The following is a 25,282-nucleotide window of genomic DNA, read 5'->3' on the forward strand; positions in this document are numbered from 1 at the left end:
AGCTTTTCCAAAAGAACATTCTTCTTAACTCTATCCAATTGCTGCCAATTATTCTGTTATTCAGATTAGAAGTAGAAGCCTTCTTTATCATGTTGATGTAGATTTCTCTTCAGGAAGAATAATGCTGGGTAATGCTTGTTTCTGCTCCAGGTGAACCAGAGGCAGGACTTAACCCTCCAGCTAAAGCCCTGCCACCTGTGGAGGGAGACTGTACATCAGCCGTGGTACAGAGAGAGGAGGAGGCCCCTCCATCCTGTCCTCAGCTGAACAGGGGCCCCAAACATGATTCAGGCAGGAGGTGTCCACCTACAGCGGTGCTTCGGGGTGTGGCTCTCTTGGGGAGGTCGGTGGCATGTTCATGTGCAATGGTCTGAGGGAGCATTGGATCCCACTTCCTGCCACTGAGCTGGGGGATGCTGCTTTGGTGACCACCAAGACTGTGCAATGCTCCGACTGAGAGGACATCATTTTCACATAAAACCACATGGCCATTGTTAAGCAAAATGACTTGTTCTTTACAGTATTGTTGGTACAGTATAATCATTTAATGTAAAAATACACATTTGTGATGGTGTAGGCATAAAGACAAACCTGTAAGCCTATACTGTGGGAGACAACTATGTACTTGTGTTTCTAAATCTGAGTAAATTGGGTTAACTCCAATAATAACAGGGCTGTTATAGGATATTTCTATTTGAACTCTTATTCTGTGTAGATTTTCCTGGTAGTTTTAGAATGAAGGTATTATCTGGACAATTATATGGCTATATATTGTGCATCAAATGCTGCGAAATGATTTGATGCAATTTGGCGATATGTCAATGTAAAACCGGTTGTAAATATTACTTTAAAATTAGCGAAAATGAGGAATAACATTTGCATGAACTTTATAATTCACTTTTAGTGAATGTAGAAGTAAAGGTGGCAACTGCTATTAACTTGGGGATATATTTGACACAACAGTCAACAAAACAAAAAAACGCATCATGTAGAAATTTTACCCCGACTCATATATAGTACATTTTGATAAGAAAGAGGAAAGGTTTTTGGTTAAACAAAAGTATACTCATCTTTTACAGAATGTTATTTTGTTCCAATTCAGTGGACACACTTTACTAATAAAGGTTGGAAAACCTATAAAGAAAATTGTGGGCCTTTAAAATGATGACGTATCAGTGTTTCAGACTACTATCAAATTTGAGGATAAAAACATTTCGTACTATGAACCAATAAAATGCGTTGAGATTAAGATGATAAACTATGACACAATAAAATGCACTGAGAAACTATGAACCAATAAAATGCACTGAGATTACAATGAGAAACTATGAACCAACACTGTGTGTATACATCATTTATAAGATGTAATCATCACGTTATTGATGGCAATATTAAGCTTTCATATTATTATTATGCTTCGGTGATAATTAGTGATGTTATTTTGAACAATTGTTCATTGTTGATTTCTGGGAAAATGCAACAATACTCATTTGTCTTTTCTTCAGGGGCTTCTTGGTTTACTGGTTCAGGTTTTCCTAAAGCATCTCCGTTACAGACTATTTATGGAACGTCCCCACACATTTTGCTCATGTGACCCCAAATAACCTTTAGCTCAAACCAGAAAGCCATGTCTTTTACCCAGAAATGAATTGGAAAATAGTCAGGTTTCCTATGTATAAGGCATTACTGTAACTATTGTATCAGGTGAATATAAGGCTACTTGACTTCAATGGCACCATTTGACAGCATGTAGTAGCCCTGTATCCCCACAGGAGGCAGTCTGGTCCTGGGTGGCTACAGGTAGGTGCTGGGAATGTCTGTGATGGACAGGTGCAGGTACTCTGGCAGGCCGTCCTCCTGGCTCCCATTGGTCTCCCTCCTCCTGACTCTGGTGGAGAGGGTCTTCCTCTTCTCCATGCCGTTGGTCCCTGGCCCTCTGTTCTCCAGGCTGGACACGATCATCTCAGACAGATCCTGCTGTAGCCTCTGGAAGTTCTCCCTGAGGAGACAACCAGGGACAAGATGTTTGAATTATTTGACATACCATAATGCTCCATTTAGATATGGGTGATAGATACAGTATACGATCAGGATGGGGGGTTTCTACTCACGCTGTCGGGGGCATTGGCAGGTTGTATTCTGTCCCTGTCACCCCTGTTAACCAGTATGTCATCTCATTGCCTTTACCCTATAATACATACACAAACATACAAATTGTTGGCATAATCTGAACTCTATACTCACAAAACCATCGCATAGCTTTCTGAACCCAGCTTACCTTCAGAAAGGTCTCTCCTCTCTGCTCATACTCAAACTTGCAGTCTGTCCGTTGGAGGATGTTTATGGTAGACTGGCTGACATGGATTCTTAGTGCTGGAGAGGAAGTATGAGAGGTGTCATCCTATGGTGAATATATGCTGCTAGAATGGAGCTGTGCTTGTGATAGCTGAGGAGAATGTATGTAAGTGTTCATGTTTGATGTGTCGGTGTCTGTGTGCTGTCTCTTACGCAGGCCTGTGGACTCCATGCGTGAGGCAGTGTTGACTGTGTCTCCAAACAGACAGTAACGTGGCATCTTGTTCCCCACCACACCCGCCGCACACGGCCCTGTAAATACACCAGACACAGTGAAAGCTAAACACACAGCAGGCAGTGAAAGTGTTGCTAACAGGACTGTATTGGCCCAACATTATGAACTTAAAATAAAACTAAATTGTGGGAAAATTAAAGCTCCATACAAACTACTGTATGGGCCAGTTATGTTGTGCTGAGATGGGGTACCTGAGTGCACCCCGATGCGGATCCACAGGGGTATGCCCGGTAGGTGTTGGAGCTGGAAGGTCCCTACGAAAGCTAGGATGTCCAGGGCCATGTGGGCGATGTCCACTGCGTGACGGTTGCCATTGCGCCGCGGCAACCCCGACGCCACCATGTACGCATCACCGATCGTCTCCACCTGGCAGAGAGAAGAAGAGACAATAACCCTCTGAAATGTCATCTGAATACAATAATAACATTTATATGAAAACTGTTTTCCCCACTCAACTATTCCATCTCAAATGATATGAATGCTTTCAATTCCATAATACTACAGTAACAACAGTACTGTGGATTCTTCTTTAGTACAGTGGCTTGCAAAAGTATACACCCCCCTTGCCATTTATCCTATTTTGTTGCCTTACAACCTGGAATTAAAAAACATTTTTGGGGGGGGTTGTATCACTTGATTTACACAACATGCCTACCACTTTGAAGATGCAAAATATTTTTTACTGTGAAACAAACAAGAAATAAGACAAAAAAAACAGAACATTTGAGCATACATAACTATTCCCCCCTCCAAAGGCAATACATTGTAGAGCCACCTTTTGCAGCAATTACAGCTGAAAGTCTCTTGGGGCATGTCTCTATAAGCTTGGCACATCTAGCCACTGGGATTTTTGCCCATTCTTCAAGGCAAAACTGCTCCAGCTCCTTCAAGTTGGATGGGTTCCGCTGGTGTACAGTGATCTTTAAGTCATACTTTGACTAGGCCATTCAAGACATTTAAATGTTTCCCCTTAAACAACTTGAGTGTTGATTCAGCAGTATGCTTAGGGTCATTGTCCTGCTGGAAGGTGAACCTCCGTCCCAGTCTCAAATCTCTGGAAGACTGAACAGGTTTCCCTCAAGAATTTCCCTGTATTTAGCGCCATCCATCATTCCTTCAATTCTGACCAGTTTGCCAGTCCCTACTGATGAAAAACATCCCCAGAGCACCATCCCCCATGCTTCACTGTGAGGATGGTGCTCTCGGGTGATGAGCGGTGTTGGGTTTGAGCCAGACATAGCATTTATGGATTTGGATTTAATGGTGCTCCGTGGAATGTTCAAAGTTTCAGATATTTTTTTATAACACAAGCTGGTCTGGAATTCTTTACAACTTTTTCCCTGACCTGTTTGGAGAGCTCCTTGGTCTTCATGGTGCCCCTTGCTTAATGGTGTTGCAGACTCTGGGGCCTTTTGGAACTGGTGTATATATACTGAGATCATGTGACACTTAGGTTGCACACAGGTGGACTTTATTCAACTAATTATGCGACTTCTGAAGGTAATTGGTATCACCAGATCTTATTTAGTGGCTTCTTCGCAAAGGGTGTGAATACCTCTGCACTCACCACTTATCTGTATTTACATTTTTTGAAACAAGTTATTTTTTTCATTTCACTTCACCAATTTGGACTATTCCGTGTATGTCCATTACCCAAAATCCAATTAAAAATCCATTTAAATTACAGGTTGTAATGCAACAAAACAGGAAAAACGCCAAGGGGGTGAATACTTTTACAAGGCACTGTATGTGAACATGTCAAGCCTCAGTCCCAACTACCTTGTATACATCATGGTGGTCCAGGATCCTGTCAAAGTTCTTGTAGATGTCGTTGAGCATGTCCACCACCTCCATGGGCGTGCTGTACTGGCACAGGGTGGTGAAGCCCACGATGTCGCTGAAGTAGACCGTCACCTCATCAAACAGCTCTGGCTCCACACTGCCCGTCTCCTTCAGGGAACGCACCACTGGGCTGAGGAAGGAAGCAGGGGATGGGAGGTTAGGCTGAGGTCTCCTTCAGGGAACGCACCACTGGGCTGAGGAAGGAAGCAGGGGACGGGAGCTTAGGCTGAGCGTCTCCTTCAGGGAACGCACCACTGGGCTGAGGAAGGAAGCAGGGGGACGGGAGGTTAGGCTGAGCGTCTCCTTCAGGGAACGCACCACTGGGCTGAGGAAGGAAGCAGGGGGGGACGGGAGGTTAGGCTGAGCGTCTCCTTCAGGGAACGCACCACTGGGCTGAGGAAGGAAGCAGGGGGACGGGAGGTTAGGCTGAGCGTCTCCTTCAGGGAACGCACCACTGGGCTGAGGAAGGAAGCAGGGGGACGGGGAGGTTAGGCTGAGCCTCCTTCAGGGAACGCACCACTGGGCTGAGGAAGGAAGCAGGGGGACGGGAGGTTAGGCTGAGCGTCTCCTTCAGGGAACGCACCACTGGGCTGAGGAAGGAAGCAGGGGGACGGGAGGTTAGGCTGAGCGTGGGAACGCACCACTGGGCTGAGGAAGGAAGCAGGGGGACGGGAGGTTAGGCTGAGCGTCTCCTTCAGGGAACGCACCACTGGGCTGAGGAAGGAAGCAGGGGGACGGGAGGTTAGGCTGAGCGTCTCCTTCAGGGAACGCACCACTGGGCTGAGGAAGGAAGCAGGGGGACGGGAGGTTAGGCTGAGCGTCTCCTTCAGGGAACGCAGGGAACCACTGGGCTGAGGAAGGAAGCAGGGGGACGGGAGGTTAGGCTGAGCGTCTCCTGGGCTGAGGAAGGAAGCAGGGGGACGGGAGAGCGTCTCCTTCGGGGACGCACCACTGGGCTGAGGAAGGAAGCAGGGGACGGTAGGTTAGGCTGAGCGTCTCCTTCAGGGAACGCACCACTGGGCTGAGGAAGGAAGCAGGGGGACGGGAGGTTAGGCTGAGCGACTCCTTCAGGGAACGCACCACTGGGCTGAGGAAGGAAGCAGGGGGACGGGAGGTTAGGCTGAGCGTCTCCTTCAGGGAACTCCTGAGCGTCTCCTTCAGGGAACGCACCACTGGGCTGAGGAAGGAAGCAGGGGGACGGGAGGTTAGGCTGAGCGTCTCCTTCAGGGAACGCACCACTGGGCTGAGGAAGGAAGCAGGGGACGGGAGGTTAGGCTGAGCGTCTCCTTCAGGGAACGCACCACTGGGCTGAGGAAGGAAGCAGGGGACGGGGAGGTTAGGCTGAGCGTCTCCTTCAGGGAACGCACCACTGGGCTGAGGAAGGAAGCAGGGGGACGGGAGGTTAGGCTGAGCACCACTGGGCTGAGGAAGGAAGCAGGGGACGGGAGGTTAGGCTGAGGGAACGTCTCCTTCTGAGGAAGGAAGCGCACCACTGGGCTGTCTCCTTCAGGGAAGGCACCACTGGGGGGAAGGAAGCAGGGGACGGGAGGTTAGGCTGAGCGTCTCCTTCAAACGGACCACTGGGCTGAGGAAGGAAGCAGGGGGACGGGAGGTTAGGCTGAGCGTCTCCTTCAGGGAACGCACCACTGGGCTGACTGGGCTAGGAAGGAAGCAGGGGGACGGGAGGTTAGAAGGAAGGAAGCAGGGGACGGGAGGTTAGGCTGAGCGTCTCCTTCAGGGAACGCACCACTGGGCTGAGGAAGGAAGCAGGGGGACGGGAGGTTAGGCTGAGCGTCTCCTTCAGGGAACGCACCACTGGGCTGAGGAAGGAAGCAGGGGGACGGGAGGTTAGGCTGAGCGTCTCCTTCAGGGAACGCACCACTGGGCTGAGGAAGGAAGCAGGGGACGGGAGGTTAGGCTGAGCGTCTCCTTCAGGGAAAACCAGGCTGGGCTGAGGAAGGAAGCAGGGGGACGGGAGGTTAGGCTGAGCGTCTCCTTCACCACTGGGCTGAGGAAGGAAGCAGGGGACGGGAGGTTAGGCTGAGCGTCTCCTTCAGGGAACGCACCACTGGGCTGAGGAAGGAAGCAGGGGGACGGGAGGTTAGGCTGAGCGACTCCTTATTGTTCTGTTAGGCTGAGCGTCCAGGAAAGCTAAATAAGGCTGGCAGTTCTGTTGGCTTAAGGTTAAATAGGCTGGCAGGTGTGTTAAGGTTAAGCGTTAAGAGGATTAGGGTTGAACCAGGATGTGGACATAAAGCTCAGTTTAGGTTTAAGGTTAGGGTTGTAGCAAGGGTCAGGGTTGAACCAGGATGTGGACATAAAGCTCAGTTTAGGGTTAAGGTTAGGGTTGTAGTTAGGGTTGAGCCAGGATGTGGACATGAAGCTAGTGCTAGAGTTAGGGTTAAGGGTTAAGGTTGAGCTGGGATGCATGACATACGCTGGCAGGAGCAGGAAGTTGAGCCTGTCAGCCCTGTCCCTCTCAGCCTTGTACAGAGAGGTTCTCTCCTCCACCAGGTGCTCCAGGTTCCTGGAGTACATCTGCAGCCGACGGATCAGGTTGTCCATGTAGCTCTCATTAGCCTGGTTGTGCAGGTTGCTGAATGATTGTGGAACATGGAAAAAAATGAACAAATCTCTGTAATGGTAAAAGCCCAATAGCTCAGAAAATCATTGATAGAACTCTACATTTCTAAGACGTCTGCATGTTAAACACAAATCAGCTGTTGACATGCCATGGCTTTTGGTTTGTAAAAAGGGTTTTGATTGACTGAATGTACTGAGTGTACAAAACATTAATAACACCCGCCTTTTCCATGATATAGACTGACCAGGTGAATCCAGGTGAGAGCAATGATCCCTTATTGATGTCACTTGTTAAATCAACTTCAGTCAGTGTAGATGAAGGGGAAGAGACATTTTTTTAAAGAGAAGAGAATTTAAAAAATATATATTTTTAAGCCTTGAGACAACTGAGACATGAATTGTGTATGTGTTCCATTCAGTAAAGTGCTTTGAATGGGGTATGGTAATAGTAATAGGTGCATGGCGCACTGGTTTGTGTCAAGAACTGCAACGCTGCTGTTTTTTTTCTGTCAACAGTTTCCTGTGTGTATCAAGAATGGTCCACCACCCAAAGGACATCCAGCCAACTTGGCACAACTGTGGGAAGCATTGGAGTCAACATGGGCCAGCATCCCTGTGGAATGCTTTCCACACCTTGTAGAGTCCATGTGGGGTGCAACTCAATATTAGGAAGGTGTTTTGTACATTCAGTGTAGTTTTGGAATATCAGGCATTTTTTAAACACACAAACACACTCACACTCACACTCTCATAAAGCACTGGGCTTACCTGAAAATCTTACCCAGAGATCCCTCTATCTTCTTGAAGTCTGGCCTTCTCTCTGGGTCCTCTTCCCAGCAGTTCTTTATCAACATGTAAAGCTGCAGGAGACAAGTACATGACAACCATACATACAAACTAACACAGATATGCATGCGTACATGAGGAATGCTATGAGGAGCCTTGTACCTCCGCCTCATTTTCTGCTGCTGTCTCAAAGTTCAGATCTGGCCTGAAGAAGCCAGTTTGACTTGGGTACTGCACCATGTACAGCTTCTCTGGGGAGGAATAAAAGGGGAATTCAGTTGACAGACATGCCCTCATTTTTTAAATATATATTTTTTTACCTTTATTTAACTAGGCAAGTCAGTTAAGAACAAATTCTTATTTTCAGTGACGGCCTAGGAACAGTGGGTTAACTGTTTGTACCTTGTCAGCTCGTGGATTTGAACTTTCAACCTTTCGGTTACTAGTCCAATGCTCTAACCACTAGGCTACCCTGCCGCCTCAGTAAAATAATATGAATTTCACTCTCCTTTTGCAAAATCCCTAGAATAGTAATTGATAACAGTGATCCCTAGTGAGCAGAAGTTGTATTTACATGTAATGGCCAGCAGGAGCCGCTGTTAAATTACCAGTGTGAGATGCATAGACATAAAAAACTTGATAACTTTTACTATGGCTGAAAACTGTTCTGGATGACTCTCTGACTCTAGCCGCCAGACCGTTGTTACCTGCGATGTCGGAGCAGGCCTGGGTGAAGAAGGGGTTCTTCCTCAGTATGATCTCCTGAGTGATGATGGCAAAGCTGTAGACGTCGCCCTTCTGGGAGATCCCCTGCTTCCGGAGGTGTTCTGGAGCCGTCCACAAGTCTGACAGAAAGGAGAGGGACCAGAATGGGATATCAAATCACTCTCCTGCTTGAGTTTTTTACTAACTTCATTGCATAATACTTTCAGGTTGAATCATTTACTTGTGAGGGACATAGTGGGCAGAGGGCTTCACCTTTGCAGGGGTTGAGGATGGTGTTGCAGCCAAAGTCTGTGATTTTGACCACCATTCGGTTGTCCACCACACAGTTTGAGGACTTCAGTCGGCCATGGACCACAATGTTGCTGGAGTGGAGGTAGGACATGCCCTGAAACCGCCACCAGGGTGAGCCCCACACAGCTACAGCATGCAACACCAGTGGTTCCCAACCAGGGGTACTAGGACAACTGGGGGAACTTGGCCTGTCCATAGGGGGTACTTGAGAACTCATGAGACCATAGGGTTACTGGTTCAATGCACATGAGGGGGTACTTAAGGGGTACCGCGGCCAGAGCGAAATTCAGTTGGTGGTACAGTAAGCAAAAGAGGTTGGGAGGCACTAGATTACACCATATTACAATGTCAGTGCATTTACCTACAGTAAACACATAGTACAACCAAACTACATAAGCATACCTTAGCTATGTCATACATGACTGATATCTTGAATTCCAAGTCCATGAAGGTCTTTTCAGGATAGGAGATTGTGTCATTAAGGACATACTGTAAAGACAGTGAATTACAGAGTTTACTGCAGTTCAGTTTATGCTTGAGTGTTTTTGTTTCTGCCTGGCAGGGTATTTGAAAACTGTGTGAATGTAACTGTGATTGTGACCCAGGCGCTGTCGGTAAAGGAGTCCTGTAATTAACATGTGTGTACATGTCATTTGCTTATCATTGCACAATGAAGATATATGGGTGGAAAGTAGGCCACTGATTCCCACCATAAAGTCATGTTCTCTGCCAATCCTCTTACCCTCAGGGATCCCCTCTCACAGAATTCAAACACTCCAAACAGGCCATACTCAAACTTCACCGTGCCATAGAACTTGGTCAGGTTGTAGTAGTCAATACGCAGGAGCTGAGAGAGGCAGAAAGAGAGACAGGAAGCAGGAGAGAGAGAGAGTCAGTGTGAAAGACATCCTCTCATGGGTGATCATGACTTCCTCACACTTATCTACCTTTATCACCTAATTGCTCACATAAGGTTACATCGTCTATCTCCTCTGATTGACAAGGAGATGAAAGATTCCTCCATAGGGCCACAAAGCCACAAAACATACATACACAAATCCGCAAACCTCTGTTGTTCACATCACATCAAGATAAGAAATAATATGGTTGACCTTGCACCTGGGCCATATAGCCACTCAAAATGGACACTAGATCAGTGGATAGCTGACTGGACTAGTGTTTGAATCGGCAGGTTAGGAGGAACTACGATAGCGGGGGAGAGGAAGTGACATCACTAGCAAGAAACTTACAGTGTTGAGCTCAATCCTCTGGATCTCACTGAAGTTACCATCTGTGTGTTGCAGCTCCTTCAGGATCACGGGCTGAAAATAATAGATCCATAATAATAGAGTAGAAGTTATGCCCATTTCAGCCTTTGAGAGTAGTTACTGGTGGGTCGTTCCTCCAATTCAGTGCCTTTCAAGAAGTGTAACTGTCACAAAGAGCACATGTTCAACTTCATGAAAAACACTTTTTCCCCATCTCAAGGGGTTAAATAAAAATATTACTATAGTAAGTGCCTATTAAGTGTCAAATAAAGTAACAGGGTTGACGATTTCATCTTAAATCAGCCATAATCCCCGTGTGACAGGGGAAATGGAAGCTTGTTGTGTGCAACAGGGGGTTGCAATTGAATGCAACCTTCACAATATTTTTTAAATTGTTCTATCATTTCTAGCCTGTCTATCTAAGGGTAACCTGGTTGACGTGTTACGCTCGAACCGCTCAGTTTTCCACCACAAACACCAGAAAATTGCCACAAAGACTAGAACCAGCTCACATGCTTTTTACACTATGATTTGAAAATTAAGGGAAAGGGAAAGGGGATATCTAGTCAGTTGCACATCTGAATGCATTCAACTGAAATTTTTCTTCCGCATTTAACCCAACCTCTCTGAATAAAGATGTTTATTTTGAAAAGCATTTTCTCTCTGAATAAAGATGTTTATTTTGAAAAACATATTTAAAAGGAATAGTTATACCATATTAACGAGAGTTCAGTTCAAGTAAGAGGGTTGACCTTAAAATGAGGAAGAAACGTAAATGAATCACTAATCACATGAAATAAATAATAACCTTCAGAAACGACTTTGTCAAAGCAACAAAATAACTTGGGCTTTACAATGATGGTGAAATTCAGGGGTTAAGTGGGTTATAATCTTCCTAGAGGTCAGAGAGGGGGCACAGAGGGACATGTCACAATGCTGAATGTTTGCACTTCAGCATGTCTTTATTGATGTATTGAATTCTCCATGTGGTCTACATTAAAGGGCAATTCATTTAATATAACAGGCTTTTAAAATGTTATATTGGCGCACAAATCAAAGGGATGCAAAAGGCAATCTTTTTGCGGAACGACCCTGGTATGACAACTCACACCACGTCTTTATGTCAGTTTATGGACCAAAGAGTGTAATGGCACCTTTTTGTCATAGCGAGCCCTGTGAATCTGGTAACAGCTGTCCTTCCTGTTGTCTTCATCGATCTGATATATAGAAAGAAAAAGGGATAAATAATGTGGAATAAACCGTCAACATTAATAAAATATCTCAAGACTATAGGCATCCAATTCGATCCCTGGGTATTAGAGAACACAGGGAGTATCAGAATGTAAATGAAAGAATTTAAACCAACATCAGTGTAACACCGGCTTGTGTTGGCCATGCATTATGGGAGTTTGTGAGGTTACATGCTATAAATAGAAACAGACAGGCAAAAACATAATGACAAGGAGGAGGTGAGGGAGCTCACCTTCAGTGAGACCAGGCTTAACTCTTTCCCATCCAGTGGACTAATCAGGTCTTGGCTGATGTGGGACCACCTCTTTTGGTTTTGACGTTCCTTCATGTTCTGCCTATCGGCCATAAATCAAATCAAATCAGAGTTTCTTTGTCACGTGCACAGGATACAGCAAGTGTAAACAGTACAGGGAAATGCTTGCTTGCCAGCTCTTCCTCAACAATGCAGTAATGCTAAGTAACATAAAAGAAAAATAGACACGAGAATAAATACTATATACAAGGTCAATATCAGTTCCAATCAATGAAATGGATTCTGGTGACAGTTGTGTAATCAGGTTTAAAGTGACTGAGCAGAAGGGTAAATATAATAATAATAATAATAATAATAATATGTTTAATAATAATAATAATTAGACAAACACAGAGGTGAGTGAGACATGTCATCAAGTAACAATGTGATTGGACAGAAGTGAGAACACAGAGGTTGGTGTGGTGCATATTTGACCTGTAGAAGATCAGAGCGATGGCAGTCACCACCACAACACTGACACTCAGGACGATCACAATGATATCCTTTGTCTTCAGATCTGGAATCACAAACATAGAATAAGTATTTCCCCCACCAATACTGTATCTTTGTAACAGAAACTTCAAAAGAGCTTGTATACTAGAATAAACTTTGTACTGTTACTAGTAGCACTAGTGTTTATAAATAAAATAAAATAAGTGTTTGTCACATGTGTCGAATACAGCCGATGTAAACCTTGCCATGAAATGCTTACTTACAAGCCCTTAACCAACAATGAAGAGTCTTTAAAAAGTAAGAAATATGTGCTAAATAAACTAAGGGGAAAATAGTAACACAATAAAAAAACTATAACGAGGTAATGTACAAGGGGTAACTGTAGCGAATAAATGTGAAGGGGTGTGGCTTAGTCGAGGTAATTGAGATAATATGTAGGTAGGGCTAAAGTGACTATGCATAGATAATAAACAGAGAGTAGCAGCAGTGTATTGGAAGAGTGTGAATAAATGTGCATGTGTGTATGTGTGTGAGTGTCCAGTGAGTGTACATTGAAATGTATGCACTCACTACTGTGTAAGTCACTTTGGATAAGAATGTCTGCTGAATGACAGAAATGGAAATAAAATAAGGGGGTCAATGCAAATAGTCCGGGTAGCCACTGTTCAGCCGTCTTATCGCTTGAGGGTAGAAACGTCTACTGGCCTGTTACAAGAGCTTATACAGTGCATTCGGGAAAGTATTCAGATCCCTTGACTTTTTCCACATTTTGTTACGTTACAGCCTTATTCTAAAATGGATAAAATAGTTTTTGTTTTCCTCATCAATCTACACACAATACCCCATAATACCCCATAATGACAAAGCAAAAACAGATTTTTAGACATTTTTGAAAATGTATATTTCCGTAAGTATTCAGACCCTTTACTCAGTACTTGGTTGAAGCACCTTTGGCAAAGATTACAACCTCAAGTCTTCTTGGGTATGACGCTACAAGCTTGGCACACCTGTATTTGGGGAGTTTTTCCCATTCTTCTCTGCAGATCCTCTCAAGCCCTGTCCGGTTTGGATGGGGAGCGTCGCTGCACAGCTATTTTCAAGTCTCTCCAGAGATGTTCAATAAGGTTCAAGTCCGGGCTCTGGCTGGGCCATTCAAGGACATTCAGAGACTTGTCCCGAAGACACTCCTGCATTGCCTTGGCTGTGTTTTTTAGAGTCGTTGTCCTGGTATAAGGTGAACCTTCGCCCCAGTCTGAGGTCCTGAGCGCTCTGGAGCAGGTTTCATCAAGGATCTCTCTATACTTTGCACCGTTCATCTTTCCCTCGATCCTGACTCATCTCCCAGGCCCTTCCTGCCATGTCTTATTATGTCTGTTCCTGTTCTTTCTCTTCACTCTGTCTCTCTCTGCTGGTCTTATTAGGTTACCTTCTCTTTCTCTCCTTCTCCAGCTGTTCCCCATCTCCTCTAACTACCTCGTTCACCCTTTCCCCACCTGTTCCCTTTTTTCCCTCTGATTAGGTCTCTATTTCTCTCTCTGTTCCTGCTACTTTCGGTGTCAGATTCTCGTTTGTGTTTCTCATGCCAGAAGCAAGCTATCGTCTCGTTTGCTTGCTCCTTGTCCTATCCTGTCGGAATCTGCCTGGCAGGTGCATCCTGTACACTACTAACAGTCTTTCGTTTGCACCGTGTCCAGTTCATCTGATGCTACGTGTGATCAGGTACCACTGTTCCTCTATGACCCGCGCCTACCCAGAGCGACCTGCAGCCTGTCGCCGCTAACCCAGCTATTCTCCTCTGCTGCTAAGAAGGGGACTCTCTTGTTATTTATCAGAGGGACTTTATGTTTCATTTGTCGCCCTCTCTGCGGGTTGTCTATTTTTGCCATTATCAACATCTGAAGAGGATCTATGTCTTTCCTGTGTTCTCATTAAAGAACTCTGTTTTTGTTAAACCGCTTTTGGGTCTTCACTCAAGTGCATAACACTTCCACTGAAAAACATCCCCAGATCTGTGCCACGACACAGTCCTGTCTCGGAGCTCTATGGACAATTCCTTTGACCTCATGGATTCGTTTTTGCTCTGACATGCACTGCCAACTGTGGGACCTTTTATAGACAGGTGTGTGCCTTTCCAAGTCATGTCCAATCAATTGAATTTACCACAGATGGAAATTGAAGTTGTAGAAACATCTCAAGGATGATCATGGGAAATAGGATACACCTGAGCTCAATTTCGAGTCTCAGAGCAAAGGGTCTGAATACTTAAGTAAATTAGGTAAACTTGCTTTCGCTTTGTCACTATGGGGTATTGTGTGTAGATTGATTAGGGAAAAAACAAATTTCATCCATTTTAGAATAAGGCTGTAACGTAACAAAATGTGGAAAAAGTCAAGTGGTCTGAATACTTTCCAAATACACTGTATGCCATTACCGTTAGGGTTGATTGGCTTGTCATCTGGCAGTTGGGACCCGGGCCAGGGCAGTGAGGGGGTGTTGTCCTCCACTCTGGTCTCATTTATGGAAGTATCAAACACAAACAGGGTTTTGTACTGGAGGGGAGGTGCAATGACAGCGTTGTTTAGTGATTATTAAATGATGTCCTGCTGCTGTTTAACAGGGGACAGACATGGTGACCATTCCAACAGTTACATTGGATGAAGCCTACCTGTTTATCGATGGTGGATGTGTAAATCACAGAGAAGTTCACGTCCCTGTCCCCATTCTCATCCAGCACGTAGTGTCCCCCCATACCTGCACACAGACACTATTATGTCTAACCCTTTAAGAGCATCACCATTTATCCTCCTGAGCAGAAAACTGTTGACTGAAACACCTGCCCTTAACAACCAGTTGCTCCCTTATTATAGCACCAATAATCACACCACTGTGAGCAACAATTCCAAAGAATTTGAGGCTATGACCTGGTGCTATACTCAAGGTTCAGGTTGGGAAATGTTATCTAATACAAGAGGTTGCAGAAGACATATAACCAGCTGAATTACTATGGTCCTCAGCTTTAAATGGACAAAATGTGAAATATTGCCCATAAAAGTCAGCAAAGAGATGTACTGCACTGTAAAATAAATCTAAGTGAATGGGTTTCTGCATAATGTGTGGCTTTTCGTTCCTGTGTGGAGAATGACGGTGGTGTGACAAAAATGAAACATTTACTGTTCTGGTTTGCGCAAGTTCCCATTGGACGAGAGTCAAAGATCAGATGCTAAAGGTTGCCTCCGAGCAGCTTTGCCAAGTATAGGTTCTCACCATTGCCTGACGTAAATGTTATGGTGTTTAAATGGAGGACTGAGGACAGGATGGACCATGGCCCTGGCCATTAGGCCCTCCTATACCTTGAAAAGAGACATTCCTGAAGGGGTTTACATCGGGGAGCTCTGTGGTGGTGGACTGAGGACAGGATGGACCATGGCCCTGGCCATTAGGCCCTCCTATACCTTGGAAAGAGACATTCCTGAAGGGGTTTACATCGGGGAGCTCTGTGGTGGTGGACTGAGGACAGGATGGACCATGGCCCTGGCCATTAGGCCCTCCTATACCTTGGAAAGAGACATTCCTGAAGGGGTTTACATCGGGGAGCTCTGTGGTGGTGGACTGAGGACAGGATGGACCATGGCCCTGGCCATTAGGCCCTCCTATACCTTGGAAAAGAGACATTCCTGAAGGGGTTTACATCGGGGAGCTCTGTGGTGGTGGACTGAGGACAGGATGGACCATGGCCCTGGACAGGATGGACCATGGCCCTGGCCATTAGGCCCTCCTATACCTTGGAAAGAGACATTCCTGAAGGGGTTTACATCGGGGAGCTCTGTGGTGGTGGACTGAGGACAGGATGGACCATGGCCCTGGCCATTAGGCCCTCCTATACCTTGAAAAGAGACATTCCTGAAGGGGTTTACATCGGGGAGCTCTGTGGTGGTGGACTGAGGACAGGATGGACCATGGCCCTGGCCATTAGGCCCTCCTATACCTTGAAAAGAGACATTCCTGAAGGGGTTTACATCGGGGAGCTCTGTGGTGGTGGACTGAGGACAGGATGGACCATGGCCCTGGCCATTAGGCCCTCCTATACCTTGGAAAGAGACATTCCTGAAGGGGTTTACATCGGGGAGCTCTGTGGTGGTGGACTGAGGACAGGATGGACCATGGCCCTGGCCATTAGGCCCTCCTATACCTTGGAAAGAGACATTCCTGAAGGGGTTTACATCGGGAGCTCTGTGGTGGTGGACTGAGGACAGGATGGACCATGGCCCTGGCCATTAGGCCCTCCTATACCTTGGAAAGAGACATTCCTGAAGGGGTTTACATCGGGAGCTCTGTGGTGGTGGACTGAGGACAGGATGGACCATGGCCCTGGCCATTAGGCCCTCCTATACCTTGAAAAGAGACATTCCTGAAGGGGTTTACATCGGGGAGCTCTGTGGTGGTGGACTGTGTTGCTCTGCCTCTCAGCTCACTGGTCAACCTCTGCCTCAGCACATGGCCAAAGAGCAACACACCGTCATGGTACCCCGCCACATAGTCATTTAACTTCTGCAACAGGAGAGAAGAAGCAGTCAGGAAGACAGAGAGAGAGAGAGGTGTTATCTCTGTTTAGACTTTGGGAAGTCAGACGGACTGAGGAATGAAGACAGATGAGTGGAGCAGGGACTAACCGTGCTGTTGTAAACTAATGTGTTGTTGTATTGTCTCTCAGGCAAGGTGAGCACCAGAACATTGTCCATGCTTGGGTTGGCAGTCATGTTAGTGTGATACCCATGGCTAGGAGATAGAAAAGTTACATGGTTTCAACTTTCAATCAGTGTCCTCAAAAAAAAAACAATGTAATGTGGTGTAACAAACTACCAAAACCAGTCTCACTTATAGATATCGATGAGGATGAAGACAATTTCTGGGGGAATCGTTGTTTCGTTCTTTATAGTGGTGATGTCATCTGGGGTTCCACAGAGAATAAATACTGGAAAATATTGTACAGGGGCTATAAATCTGTGTGATGAAATAACATCTAAAAGATTGTAGCTAGGTTCCAAAAGTTTTGTTTTAAGTATCCATTGATTTATTTCCTATTCGGGGTGGAACAAGTGGCTGGAGTGTAAGGCATGGATAAGACTTGAGAAGGTATTGAAGAAGACAGAGGGAGATACACACCGTTGCTGTGTCTGTTTTCAGACTGAATAGCTTTCTTTAGCTCTTTCTTGCTGCGTAGCATCTCTCTTGAGATTGACATAGCAAATTGGACCGAGGGTGCCTCCAGCGCATTGATGTACCTATGACGATGGCAAAAGGGAAGTGATGTAACGGTGCACCATGGAGCACCCAACAATAAACTCTTCTCTCCCAGACATCAAACTTACTCTAGATATGTATGTTACAGTGTTACAATCTACCATACACATGCAATGAGCATCTCTGTACTGTCTGTATGTGTGGACGTGGCAGAAATCCCCTTTCAAATGCACAGATGTTCCATCTCACCAAAAACAGTCTTCAGTTTGGTCTGCCTTCTTGTAGACATAAGCCCTCCCCCAGTGCATCTTCAGACCATGTCTGGTGAAGTTCCAGAAGTGGACAAAGAAGTTGGAGATCTTGCGTGCCGGAGGCAGCAGGCGGGACAGGTTGGCCTTGTAGTCACAGGACAGACCGAAGCTCCCAGCGGAGATGATGGGGATAGTCAGGGTCAGGCCTATCTCCATGCTGAGACACACAGACCGGGGGTCACAATCTGTCCTTATCTTACAGGACAGCATATTATAAACCAGCATAACAATAAACAATGTTATCATAATCACCTAGTGGGTCATTTACCACACATACACATCATCAACTACTAATAATCAGGCAAAACAAATACTTGTTCAATGGGGATGACAGAGACAGGGATCATTAACATGCGTGTGTGCGTGCAAGACAGAGAGAGTACTTACTCCACCATAAAGAAAGTGGCAAATGTACAGGAGGGTCCCAGCATGGCACATCCCACCTCACCTTTAGTCTGGAGCACAAACAAATGTGTACATAAAAATAGGCACTCATGTTGTTGAGTAATGGGGAAGGGCTTGTCCCTGTCTCATTTCTCTTACTGAAATAATGTCATCTTTATTAATCTTATAGGCCCTCTTCATCAGCACAATTTTAATCTGACTGAAATTACTGCTTAGTTTCAGTATAGTAATTGCAGTATGCATCAGTAGGAATGGAAACTTCTCCACCTGATGTATTAGAACAGTTTTACTAGCCAAGCGGATCCGCCAACAGTGAATGGTTGAAATTACACTTCAATGGCAATTCATCTTCTCATCTGCACATCAAAATCCGTCTGTCAGTCAACATATAGAGTTGAGGTCGGAAGTTTACATACACCTTAGCCAAGTACATTTACATTCAGTTTTTCACAATTCCTGACATTTAATCCTAGTAAAAATTCCCTGTTTTAGGTCAGTTAGGATTACCACTTTATTTTAAGAATGTGATATGTCAGAATAATAGTAGAGAGAATGATTTATTTCAGCATTTCTTTCTTTCATCACATTCCCAGTGGGTCAGAAGTTACATACACTCAAATAGCATTTGGTAGCATTGCCTTTAATTTGTTTAACTTGGGTAAAATGTTTAGGGTAGCCTTCCATAAGCTTCCCACAATAAGTTGGGTGATTTTTGTCCCATTCCTCCTGACAGAGCTGGTGTAACTGAGTCAAGTTTGTAGGCCTCCTTGCTCGCACACACTTTTTCAGTTCTGCCCACTAATGTTCTATAGGATTGAGGTCAGGGCTTTGTGATGGCCACTCCAATACCTTGACTTTGTTGTCCTTAAGCCATTTTGCCACAACTTTGGAAGTATGCTTGGGGTCATTGTCCATTTGGAAGACCCATTTGTGACCAAGCTTTAACTTCCTGACGAATGTCTTCAGATGTTGCTTCAATATATCCACATAATTTTCTTTCCTCATGATGCCATCTAAATTGTGATGGCAAAGCACCCCCACAACATGATGCTGCCACCCCGTGCTTCACGGTTGGGATGGTGTTCTTCGGCTTGCAAGCCTCCCCATTTTTCCTCCAAACATAATGATAGTCATTATGGCCAAACAGTTCTATTTTTGTTGAATCAGACCAGAGGACATTTCTCCAAAAAGTACGATCTTTGCCCCCATGTGCAGTTGCACACCGTAGTCTGGCTTTTTTTATGGAGGTTTTGGAGCAGTGGCTTCTTCCTTGCTGAGTGGCCTTTCAGGTTATGTCGATATAGGACTCGTTATACTGTGGATATTGTTGCGTGCCTACTGAAGATAAGTGAGGAGTCAAACACAGGAGAGCAAAATATCAGTGTAGCGTGTAACTTTTAATCAGGGCAAGTCCAAAACAAACACAGTCCAGTACAAATGCCCAAAATCCAATGGGAACAAACAGTTCACCCGTAAAGCGTAGAACCACAACGCACCTTAATAAAATCATTACATGCGAAAATACACTGAGGCAAGCCTCCATAAGCAACAAGGATAAATAATCCCGCACAAACCTAAGTGGGGAAACAGGGTAAATATACACACAGAAATCAAAGCAAATGAGAACCAGGTGTGACAGAACCAAAGACAAAACAAACGGAAAAGGAAACATGGATCGGTGGTGGCTAGTAGGCCGGCGACGGCGACGCTGACCGCCGAACCCGAACCCCGCCCGAACGGGGAGAGGAGCCACCTTCGGTGGAAGTCGTGACAGTACCCCCCCGACGAGCGGCCCCCGCAGTGTGTCAACGCCGGCCTCGAGGACGACCTGGAGGACGAGGCACAGGGCGATCCGGATGGAGGTGGTGAAACTCCCTCAGCAGAGATGGGTCTAATACGTCCTCCACCGGTACCCAGCATCTCTCCTCCGGGCCGTACCCTTCTCAATCCACAAGGTACTGAAGGCCCCCCACCTGACGTCTTGAGTCGAGTATGGACCGAACTGCATACTCCGGGGCCCCATCGATGTCCAATGGGGCGGAGGGACCTCCCGCACCTCAGCTTCTTGAAGTGGACCAGCCATCACTGGCCTGAGGAGAGACACATGAAACGAGGGAGACCGGGCAAAGGGAGGAGACGACAGGACTTAGAAAACCGATACACAACAACCAGGATCGTGGTGTTGCCCTGTGACGGAGGAAGATCGGTCAGGAAGTCCACCGACAGATGTGACCAAGGCCGCTGTGGAACGGGAAGAGGGTGTAATTTCCCCCGGGCAGATGCCTAGGAGCCTTGCACTCAGTGCACACCGAGCAGGAGGAAACATAAACCCTCACGTCCTTGGCCAAAGTGGACCACCAGTACTTCCCACTAAGGCTTCACACCGTCCTACCGATTCCCGGATGACCAGAGGAAGGGGACGTGTGAGCCCACCAGATCAATCTGTCACGAACATCAAACGGAACGTATACCCGTCCAGCTGGACACTGAGGTGGAGTAGGAACGTGAACGTGACGCCCGCTCGATGTCCGCGTCAACCTCCCATACCACCAGTGCCACCAGACAAGAGGCCGGAAGTATGGGAGTGGGATAGATGGACCGCTCCTCTGCATCATACAATCGTGACAGTGCGTCCGCCTTACGAGGTACTCATAATGACCTGATGTGGTACTAAATGCTGTCTTCCACTCATCTCCGTCCCGGATACGCACCAAGTTATACACGCTCCTGAGATCCAGTTTAGTGTAGAAGCTTGCGGTGAAATGACTCAATCGCCATGCCGATGAGAGGTAGTGGGTAACTGTACCACACTGTAATGGAATATAGACCTCTAAAGTCAATGCACGTGCGCAGACCTCCCTCCTCCTTCTTCACAAAAAATAAACTTGAGGAGGCAGGTGACGTGGAGTGCCGAATGTACCCTTGCCCCAGAGATTCAGAGACACATGTCTCCATAATCACGGTCTCTTCCTGTGACAGGGGATACACGTGATTCCTGGGAAGTGCCGCGTCTACCAGGAGATTTATCACACAATCCCCTCGTCGATGAAGTGGTAATTGAGTCACCTTCTTTTTATCGGCATATGCACACAGTGGAGACTTGGTCTGGACTCTCCACCATAGTAGCACCTACACATGAGCACTCTTCTTTTTTCATTTTTCATTTTATTTTCCCCAGTTTATTTTACCCCGTCTTCTCCATCCAATTTTGTGGTATCCAATTGTTTAGTAGCTACTATCTTATCTCATCGCTACAACTCCCGTACGGGCTCGGGAGAGACGAAGGTTGAAAGTCATGCGTCCTCCGACACACAACCCAACCAAGCCGCACTGCTTCTTAACACAGCACGCATCCAACCCGGAAGCCAGCCGCACCAATGTGTCGGAGGAAACACCGTGCACCTGGCAACCTTGGTTAGCGTGCACTGTGCCCGGCCCGCCACAGGAGTCGCTCGTGTGCGATGAGACAAGGACATCCCTACCGGCCAAACCCTCCCTAACCCGGACGACGCTAGGCCAATTGTGCATCGCCCCATGGACCTCCCAGTCGCGGCCGGTTACGACAGAGCCTGGACGCGAAGCCAAACTCTCTGGTGGCACAGCTGGCGCTGCAGTACAGCGCCCTTAACCACTGCACCACCCGGGAGGCCTGAGCACTCTTCTGACCACCCCTTCAGAGCCCTCTGTTGCCACGAGATCTTGGGGTTGTGACGGGCCAACCAGGGTATCCCCAGCACCACGGGTAACGCAGGTGAATCAATAAGAAAGAGCCCCGCCCGAACAGGGAGAGGAGCCACCTTTGGTGGAAGTTGTGACAGATATAGATACTTTTGTACCTGTTTCCTCCAGCATCTTGACAAGGTCCTTTGCTGCTGGTCTGGGATTGATTTGTACTTTTCGCACCAAAGTACATTCATCTCTATGAGACAGAACGTGTCTACTTCCTGAGCGGTATGACGGCTGCGTGGTTCCATGGTGTTTATACTTGCGTACTATTGTTTGTACAGATGAACGTGGTACCTTCAGGCGTTTGGAAATTTCTCCCAAGGATGAACCAGACTTGTGGAAGTCTACAATTTAGGCCTTCGCTGATTTCTTTAGATTTTCCCATGATGACAAGCAAAGAGGCACTTGAAGGTAGGCCTTGCAATACATCCACAGGTACACCTCCAATTGACTCAAATGATGTCAATTAGCATATCAGAAGCTTCTAAAGCCATGTAATCATTTTATTGAATTTTCCAAGCTGTTTAAAGGCACAGTCAACTTAGTGCATGTAAACTTCTGACCCAATGGAATTGTGATACAGTGAGTTATAAGTGAAATAATCTGTCTGTAAACAATTGTTGGAAAAATTACTTGTGTCATGAACAAAGTTGATGTCCTAACTGACTTGCCAAAACTATAGCGAACAGGAAATAGAAATTTGTGGAGTGGGTGAAAAACGAGTTTTAATGACTTCAACCTAAGTGTATGTAAACTTCCGACTTCAACTGTAATTCAAGTAGCAATGGTCTCCTGGAAGAGATGGTATCAAGATGGGAATGGACATTACTGGCTAAAAAGACTGGCTCACATGCAGGGACTTGAGTATCTCCACTCCCTCACAGGTGCTGCTCCCACAGCCCCTTCGTTTGTACAGCGTGGTGTTAAACCCATTGAAATTGGCCGTTAAATTGGTGTGTAAACCTTGGCAAGGGAGAGAGTGTTATAGGAGGATGAGATAATAACTGTTATCGAGCATAATGAAATGTCCAATAGGTTTGTGTGGTAGGTTACAACTGAATTTTGATTAATCACTGACATGTTTGTTTTATGTTGAAATGAAAAAATAAATGCATGTTTCTGTACCTGCTGCCATGTTCAGTTGCCTGTCCGCTTCAATTGCTTGCAACACTGCACCCTTTACAAACCTGAGGCTCCAGTCTGAGGTTTGATCCTCCAAAAGTACAACGTTAATGGTGTATTTGGGTTTGGATTTCATGCACTTGTCCAGCATTCGGCTCTCAACAAGTGCCACAAACAAGACTCCCACGCAAAGAAAACAATGTGAATTCTGCATTTTGATGCTGTATAGAACAGGATTTTAAAAAATACTGTAAAAAAGACTCCACTATCTAAATCCCGATGTAGAAATTCTTAACATCTTTAAAGACACACCCTTAAGGGTTACAGGCCACTCCAAACCAAAAAGTTAGAAAAGTTAGAAATAGAAATAAGAAAAAAGATTGTTTTAAAAAGCGGGACTGTAAAAATAAAAAAATCTATTTGAGTAAACTACTTCAATTCTTAGACAGGCTAAATATAAAATGAAAAACAATGGACAGACCATCAAATACAAAAAACAAATGAACACTAAGTTAGTTGCAATCACAGGAGACACACCTACCAGAGCTAAGGTAGAACAAGAACAAATGGGATAGAAAGAAGTTGTTTATGTCAGCTCAACCAACTCTCTGGATAAAGTAATGGTAAATTAACAAAAAAGTAGACAGCCCTCTGATATTAAAAGTAGAAAGGTTTGAAGGAGTAGCAAAGGCAATAGATCCACCAGTGAGCGCTTCAGTGAGAGTACCTGCCAGCCACTCTGTCCCACGCGTTAATGAACAACCACCAGTTGTGCACACAGAAGAGGGAGGGCAGCTATGCCTGACACCTACAGTTAATTTATTTATATATCTCAATATGAAACTGAATGATTTAATCATGTTTATAAACATGCTATTTGTCGACCCTGTTCATTTATGGGAATAATCCTGTAGTATGCAGAACACCCTATAGAAACATTGTAATTGCTCTTATTAACTTATTGTAGGCCCTACAATAATCTACTTGCCTCTGAGAATTTATCTCTTTAAGCATGGTCTTTATTGAGTCTCTATTGTTTCCTTATATAAGATACAGGTGAGTAGGCCTAAATCCAATGTTCAACTGACTAGAAGAAGGAATTGGAGGAAACAATGTGTTTCTCCTAATGAGAATTAGGAGAAACGAATATACAAGAAAGGAAAACAAAGACAAAGGAATGTTGACCAGTTCACAAGGAGGTATGTGAAAATCAAACAGGTAGATGTGAAATCGTATTGAGGACAAACAGATGTGAAATCAATGGAAATTACAGAATTATTATACAGCAACACAGTCTAGAATGCCCCAGAAACTCCATGTTCAGTAGAAGGGATAATTTTGCAGGGAGAGGGGCGAAGGTCACAAAAGGCCATAAAAAAGATGCCTTGTGTGCTACAGATAAATGTGTCGGTTATAAAAGCAGGTAGATTGCAAGCCTATAAAACTGTTTGCTAGCTCTTTAAAGGGGCAATCTGCAGTTGTAACAATAACAAAGTGCTTCCCTGCCACTGTTTTGGTAAAAAGCTGAGTAACGTGGCTGGAGAAATGTAACCACTCTCAAATTCATAGATAGAGCTATGAATGCAAGGTCTGACTATCCAGGCTGCATCACATCCGGCCATGATTGGGAGTCCTATAAGGCGGCGCACAATTGGCCCAGCTTCGTCTGGGTTTGGGCGGGGTAGGCCATCATTGTAAATAAGAATTTGTTCTTAACTGACTTGTCTAGTTAAATGAAGGTTAAATAAAAAATAAATTAAATATCCATGATATCAAAACGATGCAATTTATGTTTACATTTACACTGTTTACAAACGTTGGAGAAAAACAATCAGATATTTTATGGTTCTGATGGGGTATTACAGTTAAACTAAGCTCATGAGTTATTTATGAGTTATGTTCTTCAAGAACCAATGAGTACATACTACTAATTTATAGGTCCAAAAAATGGATGTAACAACTGCGGATTGCCCCTTTAAAGCACACACACAACAACATTTTGTGAAATATACACATTTTGGAGAGACATATCAACTAAAAATGTTCATACATTTATAGGCTATTACACAGTTTTATTTTCAATCATCCAAAACATGTATAGTTCATGTAAAATCAAGAGAACTGGTTGCAGAAACAAATATGCCTTCTCTGTGGCAGAACCTGTGTGTACTGTAGTCTAGACTATAATACATTTTCCAGACTGGCATATGTGTTCGAGTTGTTATATTCCACCCCTCCTTACTGCCCTCCTTCCAAGATTGTGCCCAGTCTCCATGTGTATCATTCATTATCGTGCTCGTTATTGTTCATGTTCTCACATTGCTGTTGTTTTGCTCCTCAATGAATATAATATCATGACTTGCAGTGTGTGTGTATTGTTAGGGTTGCCATGTCA

General features: G+C 45.2%; 1 protein-coding gene across 1 annotated transcript; it reads right to left on the reverse strand.

Annotated features, from left to right (window-relative positions):
• Positions 1-491: 491 nt before the first annotated feature.
• Positions 492-23,651, reverse strand: LOC135555555 (guanylyl cyclase C-like). Its single transcript, XM_064988079.1, has 27 exons — positions 22,891-23,651; positions 22,616-22,728; positions 18,022-18,089; positions 17,573-17,791; positions 17,246-17,364; positions 16,958-17,054; positions 16,753-16,858; positions 16,474-16,630; positions 14,748-14,833; positions 14,514-14,631; positions 12,065-12,146; positions 11,570-11,672; positions 11,241-11,303; positions 10,069-10,140; positions 9,561-9,665; positions 9,221-9,307; positions 8,780-8,912; positions 8,509-8,646; positions 7,964-8,052; positions 7,784-7,875; positions 6,870-7,028; positions 4,370-4,562; positions 2,782-2,956; positions 2,509-2,607; positions 2,279-2,373; positions 2,112-2,188; positions 492-1,999 (listed from the first exon to the last, which is right to left on the reverse strand). Exons 1-27 carry the CDS (start codon positions 23,099-23,101, stop codon positions 1,795-1,797), a joined length of 3,261 nt encoding a protein of 1,086 aa, XP_064844151.1. The 5' UTR covers positions 23,102-23,651; the 3' UTR covers positions 492-1,794.
• Positions 23,652-25,282: the final 1,631 nt, after the last annotated feature.

The sequence above is a fragment of the Oncorhynchus masou genome, chromosome 15, assembly GCF_036934945.1.
Source record: "Oncorhynchus masou masou isolate Uvic2021 chromosome 15, UVic_Omas_1.1, whole genome shotgun sequence".
Lineage (NCBI taxonomy): Eukaryota > Metazoa > Chordata > Actinopteri > Salmoniformes > Salmonidae > Oncorhynchus > Oncorhynchus masou.